Source organism: Gorilla gorilla, chromosome 16 (genome assembly GCF_029281585.2).
Source record: "Gorilla gorilla gorilla isolate KB3781 chromosome 16, NHGRI_mGorGor1-v2.1_pri, whole genome shotgun sequence".
Classification (NCBI taxonomy): Eukaryota; Metazoa; Chordata; class Mammalia; order Primates; family Hominidae; genus Gorilla; species Gorilla gorilla.
The window spans coordinates 65,498,523-65,514,556 of NC_073240.2; the positions used below are offsets into that span (position 1 = coordinate 65,498,523).

The 16,034-nt window shown below is 52.5% G+C and overlaps 1 protein-coding gene across 2 annotated transcripts in view; it reads right to left on the minus strand.

Annotated features, from left to right (window-relative positions):
• Positions 1 to 291: 291 nt before the first annotated feature.
• RBPMS2 (RNA binding protein, mRNA processing factor 2) overlaps positions 292 to 16,034 on the minus strand; it is a 35,622-nt gene continuing 19,879 nt past the window's right edge. Inside the window, exons 2-8 of one of the 2 annotated variants that reach the window (XM_031002488.3) lie at positions 12,009 to 12,086; positions 10,780 to 10,818; positions 9,866 to 9,928; positions 9,435 to 9,585; positions 8,854 to 9,002; positions 1,577 to 1,646; positions 292 to 1,404 (exon numbers count right to left, since the gene is read on the minus strand). In XM_031002488.3, coding sequence (XP_030858348.1) covers positions 1,584 to 1,646; positions 8,854 to 9,002; positions 9,435 to 9,585; positions 9,866 to 9,928; positions 10,780 to 10,818; positions 12,009 to 12,086 — 543 coding nt within the window. In that variant the 3' untranslated portion in view covers positions 292 to 1,404; positions 1,577 to 1,583. The remainder of the gene's footprint in view (positions 1,405 to 1,576; positions 1,647 to 8,853; positions 9,003 to 9,434; positions 9,586 to 9,865; positions 9,929 to 10,779; positions 10,819 to 12,008; positions 12,087 to 16,034) is intronic. The other variant, XM_055362565.2, reaches the window with a different exon arrangement.

The following is a 16,034-nucleotide window of genomic DNA, read 5'->3' on the forward strand; positions in this document are numbered from 1 at the left end:
AGGGAGTCTCTCCCTACCCTGACAGCCTGGAACCTGAAGAAGTAAAGCCACAACTGCCAGGCCCTTAGGCAAGTCACTTACCCTGGACTTTGTTTCCCCAGCTTACAAACGAGGGAGGCAGGAGAGGCTAAGTGAGCTCCAAGGTCCTCCCCCACCACCTTTACAGTCACAAGCCAGCTGCCAGCGGGCCAGGCTCACTTCACTTCCTTCCCCCGACTCCACATCTCTCTGGCTCTGCCTTCCCAATGGCAGTCTGCGTCCACGGAAGGGGGAAGCAAAGGCCGAGAGCAGTCATTTTGATTTTGTTTTATTTTGCATTTCATATATTATCCAGTTTCACATTCTCACAGGATCAGCAATGACAACAGCCGCCTCATCTCCCAACTCTGAAATGGCCAGACGGTCACAGCTGCGGCTGACAGTAAAGCACTGATATGCTCAAAACAAAAAACATTGCACAGTGTTTCCTTCATTTCATTTTCTTAAACAAATGCCAGACACAAAGGCGTACTGCTGAAGAATGGAAACCCTTTTCTTCTTCATGCCTCAAACTAAACATTAAACTTATCTGACAGGGCGAACGAGGTCGCTTTAATAATTAATGGTACGCACATGAAAAATCCTTTATGATGCATAAATATTTTGTTACACAGGGTACAAAAATACTTCTCACGTTTTGGTTGGTTTTGAGGTTTGGAAAGAATGAGGAGCAGCGGCGGGCGGGGTGCGCTGTGGAGAGGTGAACAGAACGGGCAGAGAGGGCTTTCTTATGACTGTTGGCCCATCCGAGAAGACAGGAGCGGAGGAGCCCCATGTGAAATGAAAAAGCAAACCCCATCTATCTGTTGGGTGGAGGTGGGAGCTGAGCCTGGAAGCGTGTGGGGCCATGGGACTTGGGCCTCCCTGAAGCGGGGTGGGTGCAGGGGCGGGGCGAGGAGAGAGGGGCCAGGCAGGATGAACCACTGGGAGCCAGGACCTGTCGCTACGGTGACAGTGTGAGAACAAACTGTACACTCATATATACACAAGTGTAAGTGTCTTAATTCATGCCAGAAAACGTGCAAAATTAAACACCTCACTTCCTCGAGGGGGAGCTACAGAAGCAAGTTTGGGCGGGAGGTCAGGCCTTGCCAGGTCCCAGTGAGGCCTCCAAGCTGGATCTGGGCGCCCCAGGGAGAAAGTCCCCAAATCCTCCTGGGAGGCATTGGAGAAAGGCTTGAGGGTGCAGAACAAGGTGAGGAAGAGGAGGGAGGGGAACAGGAAGCAGTCCACTGAGTCAGGCTTGGGATTCACAGTCTCTGGAGGGCAGCAGCTCTGTGCAGGCCGCCCGGGGGCAGTGGGAACTCGGGGCGCCTGTCCCGGCACCACCACAGATTCCCAGAACCACCTCCCCGGTGACCAGACCTGGAGGGAGGGAGAGAGGCGGCCGTGAGCAGAGGCGTGGGACTAGAGCTAAAGCCAGGCCTGCTCTGGGCTCGGCTAAGCTCTTGAGACCCGGGGCAGAGGGAGGAACTACGGCCCTTCAGGGAGCCGGAGTCTAGGACACTTGTCCTGGGCCTCTGGGGCCAACACTTACTGAAAAACTAACAGAACTGACGGTACTTCCATCCTTGCTGGGTGGTGTCAGAGGAAGGGTACCAGCGCACCTGCAAGAGAAGCCAACGTCAGGAGCCAGCTGTGCAAACCTTCCCTCAACAGGAAGCCAGGTAACCATGGCCATCGGTGTCCCCGCTGGAGTCCTGGTTCTGTCACTGATTGGCTGGCACATGTTGGGCCAGTTACTCACCTTTAAGCATCAGTTTCTCTATCCGGAAAGTGGGAGTGCACTGCCTGATGTGCCTCCTCTGCAGGACACAGGTTCCAGTGAAGGAAAGTCACGCAGGCGTCTCATACCCCAATCAGCCCAATCCAAATGGGCCACTATACTGGCGGGAGCCCTGGCAGCTGGGGGCAGTGGTGCCAGCAACCCGCCCTTCCCCTTTACTGACACAGCACGGAATTCCTAATTCTGTGGAGGAGGAGGAAAAGAATGAGCCTCATACATTTTTGTTTGACTTCTTTGGGTCTCAGTGTCCTCATCTAACTATAGGACAGAAATGACGAAGTCATATGTGGTTGTGAGGATCAGGTAAGACAGCATGTAAAGATACAGTAAGGCCGGGTGCAGTGGCACACACCTGTAATCCCAACACTTTGGGAAGCTGAGGTGGGAGGATCACATGGGCTCAGGAGTTCAAGACCAGCCTGGGCAACATAGGGAGATAATGTCTCTATTAAAACAAAACAAGGCCGGGCGCAGCGGCTCACGCCTGTAATCCCAGCACTTTCGGAGGCCGAGGCGGGCGGACCACCTGAGGTTCAGAGTTTGAGACCAGTCTGACCAATATGGAGAAACCCCATCTCTACTAAAAATACAAATTAGCCGGGCGTAGTGGTGCATGCCTGTAATCCCAGCTACTCGGGAGGCTGAGGCAGGAGAATCGCTCGAACCCGGGAGGCGGAGGTTGCAGTGAGCCGAGATCGCGCCATTGCACTCCCACCTAGGCAACAAGAACAAAACTCCGTCTCCAACAAAAACAAAAACAAAAAACAAAAAACAAAACAAAAAACAAAACAAAACCCAAAGTCCGTGTAGACCCCAAGGGGTAGGACTCTCCAACATCAGTCCTGATTCTTCTGAGAAGCCATGGATGAGACCCAGCTGAGGCTCCTGTTTTGACCTTCCCACCCCTGCTGTGCCATGCCCTCCATCACAAGCCTCTAAGTCTAGAGGTCTATAATGTCAGGTGGGCGGCAGCTATCTGAGATCATCCTCACCAGTGCCTGGAAGTTGCCTAAACCCTGGCACTTGCCAGAAGGCCCCACAGAGCAGTAGCCCCAAAGCTGGGTTCCCAGAGACTGGTCAAGAAAATGACACGTTCCCTCCTCCCTGTGGGCCAGTCATCTGGAAGGCAAGTATGCTGACTGCCAAGACCGCATGGAAGGCCGCCTGCCCCAGTTATGCACGGTGAAGCATGTCTGTCCCAGCCTGACCCAGGACAGGGAAAGGGGTGTGGCGGGGGGAGCGGGACAACACAGGACCTTGAGTTGCGGTTGGGGGATGAGCATCCAGGGAGGGGAGCCGGAGTCCCCTCAGGAAGGGAAGGGGCAGCACATGAGCGTGTGGCAGGAAAGGAGTAGAAGCTGGGCCTGCAGACAGCTCCCTTGAGGTTGGAGCAGGCAGACCCAGTTACCCACTTGGCTACTGGGAACTCCTGCTTCCTGGGTAAGCCATGCCAGGCCATCTGGGGGCTGATGGAAGCTTCCTAAGAACCCGTTCCTATCCCCGCCAAATTCTAGGTGCTGTTTTGTACACTGCAGAATTCTAGCCACCACATCCCAGGAGCTCAGTGGGAAGTTAGAAACCTGGCTGGATACTAGCACTTATTCCACAAGAGAGGGACACACGAGGAAACGAGCAATGCTGCTATCAGAGAAGCCGGCGGCTGGCACCAGCTCAGGGAGCCCCTTAGTGGGCCCTGACCACGGCCCTTCATGTAGCCTCCAGCTGCCGCAGCCCCAAGCAAGGAAGTCCCTGACGGGCTGGGTGTCCCGCAGGGCCGGACAAGGGGAGAACATGGACGACAGAATGGAAGGAGCTCAGGAGGCCTGCAACCCAACCTCTTTCACCACTGGGAAGCTAAGGCCTTGAATGACTGCCTAAGGCTGCCCTCAGCATATCTGCTGGATCCTGCCCTACACTCTCGCTACAAGGTGCTGGGATTCCTGCTTCCCAAGCAGCGACTTTCCCTCCAGCCTGAGGGACTCCTTGGGGAGAAAGTAGAGGAAAGCTCCCATATTTGGGCTTGGGACAGCTGTGCCACTGAAGCAGACAGAATGCATTTAGAAGGGCTGCTTTTCCACTTCCTTCGGTTGCCTGGCATAGGCCAGTGGCCTGGGTCCTCTAGAAGCCACACAATCCCTTCCTAGAGCTCTTCTTTCTGCTCCAGCTACAGGAGACCCCCAGGGGGCCAGGCCAGCAAGACAGGGCACCCGCAGTGTCCTTTCAGGGCCTCCAGTTGTGCCCAGGGGGAGCGGGGGCTCCTGAGAGTACCCCCTACAGGCTATAGTGACCAGGCTCCGAGAGGGCTGCTTCAAAACAAAGAGCGGAGGATGCAAACTCAGCCGTCTCTCAGATCCTGGGACTGACCAGTTGAGAAGATATGCCAGAAAGCAAGCAACGGGATGAACCTACATAAGAATAAATATAAGGCCAGGCGTGACAGCTCACGCCTGTAATCCCAGCACTCTAGGAGGCAGAGGTGGGCGGATCTCTTGAGCCCAGAAGTTTGAGACCAGCATGGCCACCATTACGAAACCCCGTCTCTGCAAAAAAATACAAAAATTAGCTGGGCGTGGTAGCACACATCTGTAATCCCAGCAATTTGGGAGGCTGAGGCAGGAGGATCGTGCTTGAGCCCAGGAGGCAGAGGTTGCAAAGAGCAAAGAGCATGCCACTGCACTCTAGCCTGGGCAATGGAGTGAGACTCTGTCTCAAAAAAATAAAAATAACTTAAAAAAGAGAAAGAAAAAAAAAAGATATAAACAACCAAAGATATGGAAGCCTCACTCATCTGAAATTAAAACAATATTTAACCCAGACTGGTAAGTCTACACTTTCACCTTGTCATAGTTCTAGGAATTTATCATAAAGAAAACAAAACAATGGCTGGGCGCGGTGGCTCATGCCTGTAATCCCAGCACTTTGGGAGGCCGAGGCGGATGGATCGCCTGAGGTCAAGAGTTCGAGACCAGCCTGACCAACACGGAGAAACCCCATCTCTACTAAAAATACAAAATCAGCTGGGCATGGTGGCACATGCCTGTAATCCCAGCTACTAGGGAGGCTGAGGCAGGAGAATCACTTGAACCTCGGAGGCGGAGGTTGCGGTGAGCCAAGATCACACCATTGCACTCCAGCCTGGGCAACAAGAGTGAAACTCTGTCTCAAAAAAAAAAAAAAAAAAAGAAAGAAAGAAAGAAAACAAAACAGAAGAGGTGCCCAGAGAAGTACACACAAGGATATCCACTGTTGTATAGCTATCAGTAAGCAAAACTGTATAAACAAACCAATTTACCATCTACAGGGAGCTGGACACATTCGTACAATGGTGTACTAGCCAGGTATCCAAAATGTGGAGCCACACTTACTATTATTTATTTTAAGTCCTAATATTTAAGTTTTTTTGGTTTGTTTTTTTTTTTTTTTTTTTTTTTTGAGACAGAGTCTCGCTCTGTCACCCAGGCTGGAGTGCAGTGGCGCAATCTTGGCTCACTGCAACCTCTGCCTCCTGGGTTCAAGCGATTCTCCTGCCTCAGCCTCCCGAGTAGCTGGGGTTACAGGTGCCCGCCACCACGCCCAGCTAATTTTTGTATTTTTGTAGAGACGGGGTTTCACCGTGTTAGCCAGGCTGGTCTTGACCTCCTGACCTCAGGTAATCTGCCCACCTCGGCCTCCAAAAGTACTGGGATTACAGGCGTGAGCCACTGCGCCTGGCCCTAATATTTAAGTTTTTAAAAGATTAAATATGTATTGCAGTTTTTCTAAGATTCATACCTATAGATTTACTTATACACCTGCTCCAAACTACCTACCGAACTGAAGAATTAAAAGTACAGGTTTTCTGGGGATTGGATGATAAGCCAAAGGGAAGAGAACAAAAACTGCCTGTTTTTTTCCATAAATGCAGATATGCTAATACAATAATAGCTCCTGCTCATGAAGCACCTCCCCTGTGCCCAATGCTGTTCTAGGTAGATTTCATATACTAAGTTCATTTAATCCTCACAAAAACCCTATGAAGTAGATGCTATTATCATCTCCATGATACAGATAAGAAAATAGAGGCACGGGAGTTTATGTAACCTTAAGGTCACTGGTAAATGGGTGAACCAGTTTAAGGGGGAGAAAAAAGCCATGGAAGACCCTCATATCCTCAGGTTGGAATGTAAAATGAAATCCAGTCTGGGAGGACCGTGGGATGCAATAGGACACTGAGAACCCTTGCTTTTAGGCCACCATCTTTCTATGCTGAACCCCACTGGGCCTGCCATCCACAGCTGCTTTTGTGCCTCACCCTCTTTAAGGGGAAGATTCTATCAAGAGGGTTAGAAGGCCAGGCAAGGTAGCCTCATGCCAAGACACAGCAGGACCGAACAACCTCCAGGACCCCTCCTGCAGGTCTGGTCTCTGCAGCCACGTAGCTGTGGAGGCCTGGGCTCAGGCTGGGCTACTGGCAAAGGGCATGCAGCTGGGGTAGAGAACAGAGGTACTTGTTCTCATCACCTTGTCCTTCAGCTGCTACCTTCTCCTGAAGTCACCTCCTTGCCCCCAGGCACAGAAAAACTCAGTCCTTCTATTGGTCTTTTGGGTTCAGAACAATTCACTTAAGATCAACAGTGTCCATACTTCATTTAGACACTTTTATATCCTATCTCTGGGGCAGCACTGTCAGGGGGCAAGCAGTGGGGCTGTTGGAAGGAAAAAAATAAAATGTTCTTAGTCGGGAAACAGTAAAACAACCTGTTTTACTATTGAGGAAATGGCTGCCCAGAGAGTTTGAGTAGCAAGGACAGAACTAATGACTCCCTGGTCTAATCTCTTCCCATTAGCCTGCCTCCCCAAAAATGCCACTATCCTTTGGGGTGGGTGGCCTCTATCCTAGTCCCCGTCCAAGGAAGGCCAGAAGGCAGGAACTCAGGCACAAAGAGGCCTCCAGCCTCAGAGAGGACCCAAGGGGACCCAGACAATAATGATATTAAATAACATCACGACCATCTGCACTTTCACAGCACTCCCTCCATGCCATCACGTGACTCCATGCCATCATGCGAACAACACACCTATCAAGTAGGCATTATCATCATCATTTTACAGAAACACAGAGATGGTGGGTAACGTGCCCAATGTCCCACAGCTGTTGAGAACCAGGATTTGGGCCAGAATCGGACAGCTGCAGAGTGTGGATGGGGTGGGAGAAAACTGGGAAGGAAGCCAACAGGAGGAAGAAAGCCCTGTGGCGTGGAGCTCAGGGCCAGACAGCAGTGCCACCCCCACCTGGCTGGGCAGAGGTGCCCTCTCTGATTCATTTGACAAACTCATTGTCCCTGGCTCCCAACCTCTGTCACAGCCTAGCAATTCAGAGGATAGGGCAGAACCTCTCCACCTTATCTGGTCTATCCCTCTCATTTTACAGATGGGGACACAGAGGTGAGGATCATGTAGCCAATTGGTGCCAAAGCTGGGATCAGAGGTGAGAAGCCCAGTGAGGTGGGAGCCTGTGATTCCTTCCAGTGCCTCCCAGGGCCTTGCAGTTAAACATCCGCTTGACCTGAAGCATCGAGTCACTGCCCAGGTCAGGGCAGACAGGATGAGCTTCCCTGCTCCCCGCTCTATTCCAGCCACAGAACCCAGTTTGCAGTAAATACCCAACAATTCCCTCCAGGGGAAGGTCTTTACCACCTTCCTTATCCTCTGATCAATTTTCAAGCTATTTGTGGTGCTCAGCTGGGGAAGAGCGCCAGGGTTAACCACAATTCTGCCCTCGGTACAACTGAACGTTGCGGAGCCAGGGAGCATTCCCCTGCTGGGGAAAACAGTTTGCTAGGGTAGCAGCCCCTGAATCTGAACTTTCCGCTTTGGAACTGGACAAACCCAGGTGTCACTGAGTCCCTGGAAGAGCCTGAAAATGGACATACACACAGCTCTCGGGCAGAGCACCCGATTCCTCCCGCCTCAGCTCTGGCTCCTGTGAACCCTCCTTTCTGGCTTCTCCTGCTTTCCTTCCTCATCCCCTCCTGCTCCCCAGCCAGGTCCCAGCAACCTCAATTCTCTCCTTCGCAGCAGCACAGCACACCCTGGCCGGGCAGCTCTTCCTGGGGATTAGTGCTCATCACCTGGCTGGTCAAAGGTTGAGGTAGGCTCAAAAGTGCCCCCCAGCCCCTTCCTGTGGCTGCCTGGCTGCAACTTGTCACTGCCACTGTGAGGCACCCCACTGCTCCCCGACACACGCACAGTGGGACGAGACCTCCCCTGCAGAGTGCTCCAGTGACCTGCACTTGTGGCCAAGTTAGACCAGAGGAAGTGCCTGCATGGCCAGGGGAAAGCCTGACTCCCTGCCTGCCCATTGGGCACCCAGCCCAGCACCCCACACAGAGCCTCCCTGGCCCTGCTCTAACAGCCCCGACTCTCCCCAGAAGCATTCACTCCCTGTTTCCTGCCCGGCACAGGTTCACAGTGGACAGCGTCCAGCCTTCACGGAAGCGAGAGCCAACACTCAGGGCGTTCTCAGGGTACTCTAGGTTACATCCTAGCACTCAGTAGTCACTTCGTCTTGACATCTAACTTTCACAACAACCCTAAGGCAGATTATCCGATCATTCCCATTTTTCAGATGACAAAAAAAAAAAATCGAGGCACAGCAATCTGTAAGAGCTTGATGAAAGGGACAGGAAGGGGCAGAGGCAGATGGTCTGACTCCAGAGACCATACCCAGGTTAGGACTGGAATCATAGTCCCATCACTATGGGAGAACACAGTCGGTGCCTGGGCAGGGGTGCTCGGAGCTGGGGAACCGCAGCTGGGCTGCCTGGCATCCTCCATGGGAACTCGTGGGTTATCTTCTCCCTCCCTGTCAAATCCTAAACCCAAGAGGAGGACAAATAGGTCCCTGGGGTCTGGGCTTTCAAACCATCAAGGAAGACAAGAGTTCTGCTGCAGCTCTGGGACAGCAGTGGCCAAGTGGCCAAGCACATGCAAAGTCTGGCTAGCTAAGAGCCCTTGTTCTTCGCCCTCCCCAACCTTAAAGGGCTTACCTGAGCGTGGAGGGCGGCGGCAGCGGCAGTGGCAGCTGGGTAGGTGAACGCAGCATGGGAGATGGCTGGGGTCAGCTCTGTGGTGTACAAAGGGTAGGGGGCCCAGGCCTCTGGGGATGCAGGGATCAGAGCAGCCCCCATCAGGTCATCTACAACAGGAGACAATGGCCTCCGTCATCAGAACACTCGCCTCCCCTTCCAAACAGAGAAGGGGACCCAGCACTATGGTTGAGCCATATGCCCCACACTGAGGCCAGACCACCCCCAACCACAGAGGACCCCGAGACCAGGCAAAGAAGCCACGCTAAATTGGCCTGTCATGGTGTGCATCCTGCCTGCTTTCAGACAGGCCTCAGCCCGTCTCAAATGAGAAATTAAAGAAGGTTTCAGGGAAGCTGGAAGCCCTGGCAGCTCAGAAATTCTAGGAAGGCTGCAGGGGAGGGAGGAAAACCAGGTGTTTCAAAAATGGGTGGCCGTGGACACAAAAAGCCTCCTGGAAAAGGGGCTTCCCTCTGCAAGAGCCTGCAAGTCTGCCCCAAATGCAACTCCATGAGGGCCTGCCAGCTCAGAGTGCCACTCACAGGGGTCCCGTGCGATGAAGTGTGCTCCTAGGGCGGGGTGCACGTTGCTGGGATTTGGAGTTGCCATTAACTTGCTCTTGGCCATCTTGGTGTTGGCTTTGGCAAACTCTAGCCTCAGAGTCTGTGGATTTTCGGGATCAAAGCGAATACCCTACATGGGTAGAGAAAAGAAGAGAAAGGCTTACTCTGGGGGACCCAGAGTGTTAATGGCAGAGAGTAGAGAAGGGCCCCATAAACAAGCTCGCCTCAAAGACCTGCCCACACGGTGGCTGAGGCAGAGGAAAGGCAGCTCAGGCCTTGAGTAATGGCCTTTGGCACAGACAGTGTCGCCAAGGACTCTGCCCAGGGATGGCTGGGAAATAAGATACATCTGCACATCCACTGCCTAAGAGGGCTGTGAGTCAGAGAAGACCTGTTCTCCACCTACTCACGTTCAGCGCATTCTTGGCCGCTTCTGCTCCTGCACGGCTGTCAAAGATCACAAAACCAACAGGCTAGTAGGAAAAAGAGAGAACACCCTTATATCTCTCCTAGCATTCCACCTCTCCCTCCAAAATAACAAAAAAAGAGATCATCTATGTGGAAACAGTATTTGCCCTGCTGATGAGAATACAAAAGGAAAAAAAGCCCCCCAAAACTCCAGCCCACATCCTCCCTGTTCACTGGAACAGCAGTTTAACATGCAACAAAAGTCAAGTCTCCCTCCCCAGGAATATCCTGTGGGAAATGATACCAACAGAGCTTAATTCCACTGAATTAAACGTCGCCCTTTTAGTAAAAGTATTGTTTTTAATGCATGCAGATAACTAAAAGTAAGTCCCAGTGTTTTCCCCAGCAAGAAAGGGGACACCAATGTATCAAGGGCATGGGAAAACTCTGGTTCTATCAAGGAGCAATAGGTTGAAAACTGCTCCAACTTCATTTTCCCAAGGATCAGTCTAGACCCCAAATAGCCCCCAAAGGCTACCGGGCCCTGGCCTCCTTGTATTAAAAGCTAGAGCTCAACCATGCCATTGCACTCCAGCCTGGGCAACAAGAGCAAAACTCCATCTCAAAAAAAAAAAAAAAAAAAAAAGCTAGAGCTCAGCTAACTGCTTTACTATCCTCAGCCAGCGGGGCTCCCAGATTCCTAAGAAACAGACAGGGAGGACCAGGAGCTGGCTGGGCTCAGACGGCCAGTGAAAGGACAGTGGGACCTACAGAGGCTGCTCTGTCAGAAACAGGACAACAGGGAGCAAGTCTGTACCACCAGATGCCTCTAGATTAGGGAAAGGTTAACGGGCCCTTGTTTGAGCTCAGCAGTCGGTCTGGGCTGGGAGGAAGAAAACCCTAGGAGAGAAATTACCTGTCTCGCAGTGAGCTTGATCAGGGACCCTTCATACCCCTGCGGAGAGAGGTGGCTGTTACCGTGGAAGGTCAGAAGCGTGTGTTGTGCTAGCCCAGCGCTGCCACCTCATCAGCCCCCGCTTTCCCCAGGGCTCCCCTGAGTCATTCTCACACCCTTCTCCCTGTCAACATCAACCCACCCTGACCTCCGCCACTGCCAAACGTCTACCGCCCTGCGTTCTGAATCACGCGGTCTAGCACATGGGGTGGGCATCACGCGGCAGCACTCATCACTTCAGGCAGAAATTCCCATTTGCTCCACTAACTAGTAACCCGAGAGCACAGACCTTACCTTTTAAGTTTTCTCATCTGCAAACTGAAAAGGCTACACTGAATCTCAAAGATTCTTTATATAACCACATATATTTAAAGATTCTTACTGTTAGCTGGGCATCATGGCTCACGTCTGTAATCCCAGCACTTTGGGAGGCCGAGGCGGGCAAATCACAAGGTCAAGAGATCCAGACCATCATGGCCAATATGGTGAAACCCCATCTCTACTAAAAATACAAAAACTAGCCAGGCATGGTGGAGGGTGCCTGTAGTCCCAGCTACTCGGGAGGCAGAGGCAGGAGAATCGCTTGAACCCGGGAGGCGGAGGTTGCAGTGAGCCGCACGCCACTGCACTCCAGCCTGGGCAACTGAGTGAGACTCTGTCTCAAAACAAAACAAACAAAAAGGACAAGCGCCGTGGCTCACGCCTGTAATCCCAGCACTTTGGGAGGCCGGGGCGGGCGGATCACGACGTCAGGAGTTCAAGACCAGCCTGACCAACATGGTGAAACCCCATCTCTACTGAAAACACAAATATTAGCCGGGCATAATGGCGCGTGCCTGTAATCCTAGCTACTTGGGAGGCTGAGGCAGGAGAATTGCTTGAACCCAGGAGGCAGCGGTTGCAGTGAGCCGAAATCAAGCCACTGCACTCTAGCCTGGGCGGCAGAGCAAGACTCGTCTCGAGGAAAGGAAAAAAAAAGATTCTTACTGTCTCCATTTAACTGGCGAGGAAACAGAGGCTCAGAAGGCAGCATGTGAATTCGCGGAACCAGGACACGGGCTGGACCTGCCCCCACAGCTTCTGCCACGCCTTCCCGCATCATCCTGCTGCCCTGCCCGACCCGAGATTCACTCCCGCTGCTTCTCCAGCGTCCCAGGCTCTACCCAGGGGGCGGCTGGGTCCTGACTCACCTTGAACGGCCGGAAGAGCAAGTAGAGTTCTCTGGGTTTAATGTCCACAGGGAGGCCGCTGACAAACAGTGTCCGGACCTGGAGACAGAGACCAGTGATCAGGGCCAGGCTGCCCAAGACGGACAGGGATGACAACAGCGCTTCCTTCAGGCAGGCAACTGGAATCCTTCTAGAGCTTAGAGGAATTCAGCCTTTCCTGGGCCTCCTTGGATACCCAAGGCAAATTAACATTGTTTCACAGCACTCAATTTCTCAAAGCCCTTTCCTTTCTCTGGGTACATCCCAGAGGCATCGTGCTGCGTCTGCCGGATGCCTCTGCACACAGACTGAGTCTGCTGGTGAACAGAGGCAAAAAGAAAGCCCTGTTTGATAAGGGTACAAACCCAGCCCAGCATGCCTTTTTTTTTTTTTTTGAGACAGAGTCTTACTCTGTTGCCCAGGCTAAACTGCAGTGGTGTGATCTCAGCTCACTGCAACCTCCACCTCCTGGGTTCAAGAGATTCTCCTGCCTCAGCCTCCTGAGTAGCTGTGATTGCTGGGGTACACCACCACGCCATGCTAATCGGTATGCCTTTTCAAACCAAAGCCTCCTCTAAAAATCTGAAGAAAGCTGCAGTGCCTGACCCCCCAAAAATGTACATGTAAAAATGTATCTATTTTTTTAATCCATTGCACCACTGGCCCCTCAGACAAAAAAGTATCTGTTTTCTAGATGATACCCATGGCCTCCTGGTAGAGAGCCTCCAGTCTGGTCGAGGGGAGGAGCAAAGATGTAAAGGAAACAGAGTCCCATGCCCACTATCCCCTACAGTGATTTCAACAGAGGGCCCGGCACTTTCTCATCCATCTCCTGCTCCTACATGAGATGTGGGACCTTCAATGTCAAGAAACACCTTATACTCCTGCCTCTCTGCCTGCTCTTAGCATGGTGATGGTACTAAATGTTGACTGAACAGGGTAATGGGTAAACAGTCAAAACCATTATGCTGAGTTTTGAAGAACACGCTAAGATCTTGCCAGCTTCAGGTGAAGCATTTGACGCTGTGAGTTTTTTTGTTTTGTTTTTTTTTTTGAGATGGAGTTTTGCTGTCACCTGGGCTGGAGTGCAGTGGCGCCATCTCGGCTCACTGCAACCTCTGCCTCCCTGGTTCAAGCGATTCTCCCACCTCAGCCGCCCATGTAGCTGGGACTACACGCATGCACCACCATGCCCAGCTAATTCTTTGCATTTTTAGTAGAGATGGGGTTTCACCACGTTGGCCACGCTGGTCTCAAACTCCTGACCTCAAGTGATCCGCCCACCTCGGCCTCCCAAAGTGCTGAGACGACAGGATTGAGCCACCGTGCCTGGCTGATGCTGTGAATTTTGAGCATTGCCCCCAACATGGTTACAAGCCAGGTCTAAACACTAGGTGTCCATCCTGTGACTGTAGCCACTGCTGCTATTTAAACGCTGCTGGCACCGGATGCTAAACTAGCAAGCCCTGATCAGCCAAAAATTGTGATGGGGGAGGGGAGACTTTCCATAGCTTAGATCCATTCAAAACATTTTTTGAAACCGTGGCTTCCTGAATAATGAAAAATGTGAACAAGCAGAGCGTCCCTACATGCTTGACTACTGCTCTGGGCCACATCTCCTCCTGCGAAGCCAAGCACAGGTCTTCTGAACTCACCGCTGCAGATTTTAGAAGTTCACATGCCTCACCCCATCACGCGGCCATTCTTGAAAGCATTAAGTTGCCCTACAGTGGGCCACATCCCCTTCTTGAGAGGTACCAAAGAACTTGCTCCGCTCTCTAGTGATGGCCCGCTGACCCCAGACAACAGCCTTTCTGAGACGATGGCTTTTATCAGTGGCTTGTCTCAGGAAGCTGGAGCAATGTTAGGTAAAACTACACCCAATGCACCCAGAGAACTCAACAGAGCCAAGAATGTCAAAGGAAACCAGCCAGGATAGCTGCTGGTTACTGGTGTCACCACTCCCACTCACGCAAGAATGACTCTCAGCCACGGTGAAGACAAACTTTGTCTCTTAAACTTTGACTCTCAGCCATGGTGAAGACAAACCTCACGTGAGCTTTTGCCAAGCCCATTTAGCAGAATCTCGGGCCGCTTGGGATGCATCTTCTCCCTTGGGACACATCTTCCCCTCAGTAGAGGCACCACTATACCAGCCTCTGTGCCTGCGCTTGGGGTGATGGCACCTCACACCTCACAGCCCTGGCAGCTCATGTCCCACGGAGACACCACTCAAATCCTGCTTTGTTGTTGGCAGCATCTGGGGGTCTGGACAGCCAAGGATCCAGGATGGGTGAAACCGAGCTCCTGACCTGAGCCCAGCAGGCCTCTCTACCCTTTGATGTAAGGGCCTTGACTTGTGCGTGTGAATCCCCAAGCAGAAGTGACATGTCCAAGGTCACATGGCTTGTTCTTTAAAGGCAGCAGACCTGGAACTCAAAACCCAGGCCTCGGCCAGGTGCAGTGGTTCATACCTGTAATCCCAGCACTTTGGAAGGCTGAGGCAGGCGGATCACTTGAGGTCAAGAGTTTGAGACCAGCCTGGCCGACGTGGTGAAACCCCATCTCTACTAAAAATACAAAAAATTAGCCAGGTGTGGTGGCCCATCCCTGCAGTCCCAGCTACTTCGGAGGCTGAGGCAAGAGAATCACTAGAACCCAGGAGGCAGAGGTTGTGGTGAGCCAAGATCGCACCACTGCACTCCAGCATGGGCAACAGAGTGAGACTCCATCTCAGAAAAAAAGAAAAAAAAGGCTGGGCGTGGTGGCTTACACCTGTAATCCCAGCACTTTGGGAGGCCGAGGTGGGTGGATCACTTGAGGTTGGGAGTTCAAGACCAGCCTGACCAACATGGAGAAACCCCGTCTCTACTAAAAAATACAAAATTAGCTGGGTGTGGTGGCACATGCCTATAATCCCAGCTACAAGGGAGGCTGAGGTAGGAGAATCACTTGAATTGGGAGGCAGAGGTTGCAGTGAGCTGAGATCACACCACTGCACTCCAGCCTGGGCAACAAGAGCAAAACTCCGTCTCAAAAAAAAAAACCAAAACCCACGTCTTCCTATTACATGCCCAGCCTGGCAGAGGTGATGGGTGCTTTGGGTGCTGGGAAAGGACGACAGGACCTGAGCATCAAGCCCTCTGGGTAGCTCAGGGTCTGCCTCCAACACCTCACCCCCAGAGGATGGGCCAAGAGTGCAGCCACCAGTGTCCTGATGGAGGGACCTAGATCAGTACCACTCCCTTCTCTCCTCCCCTTCCTCCCCAGGAAAGCAGGACATGATTTGGGTCAAAGACCCAGACCAGAGCAGACCCACGGAAACCTCTGCTTCAGTTCTCCCCAGGGGCCACACATTTCACCCGGGCTAATTTTAAACCCTCCCTCAAATGGCTCCTTTCTGGCCAGACCTCCCCAGAGGCCTCTTAAATAGCAAGTTCTCAGCACAGAGTTTCCGCTTGGGGTGGGGTGGGGTGAGTGTAGGGGCTGTTTCCTTATCCCGGCTCAAGACTCGTTTCCAGCCAGGATTCCCTCTCGGCCCGATGACCCTTTTCCTCAGGGTTCCATCTTTCAGGTTCTATAGAGTCCAAAAGGCTACCCCACAGCTCCCATCCTGTCCCTGGCCACCTCTCAGGTGGTCAAGGCAGTCACGGATGAGCTGGTGGGCCCATCTGCCTGAGCACAGATGCTCTGTGGGGAGCAGTCCGGGAGGCTAAATCACAGCAAGTGTGATCCCCAAACACCCGCCTTGGTTCCTACTAGATTCCAGCCACCCCAGCAGATGACATCTTAAAGCCCAGCCCCTTGTACAGACAGGGAGACTGAGACCCAGAAAGCCTTGGTGATTTGTCAATGGCACACAGCTGAGTTCACGGAGGAGCAGGGCTCCTGAGACCAGGCACCCTGACTCTGCTGTTTGTGAGGGCAGGGGGAGCGGCACAGGGCAGCCTCATCAGCATCATGGGTGGGTAAGTGCTGCCATCCATCCACTCAGTATGACACTTGTTT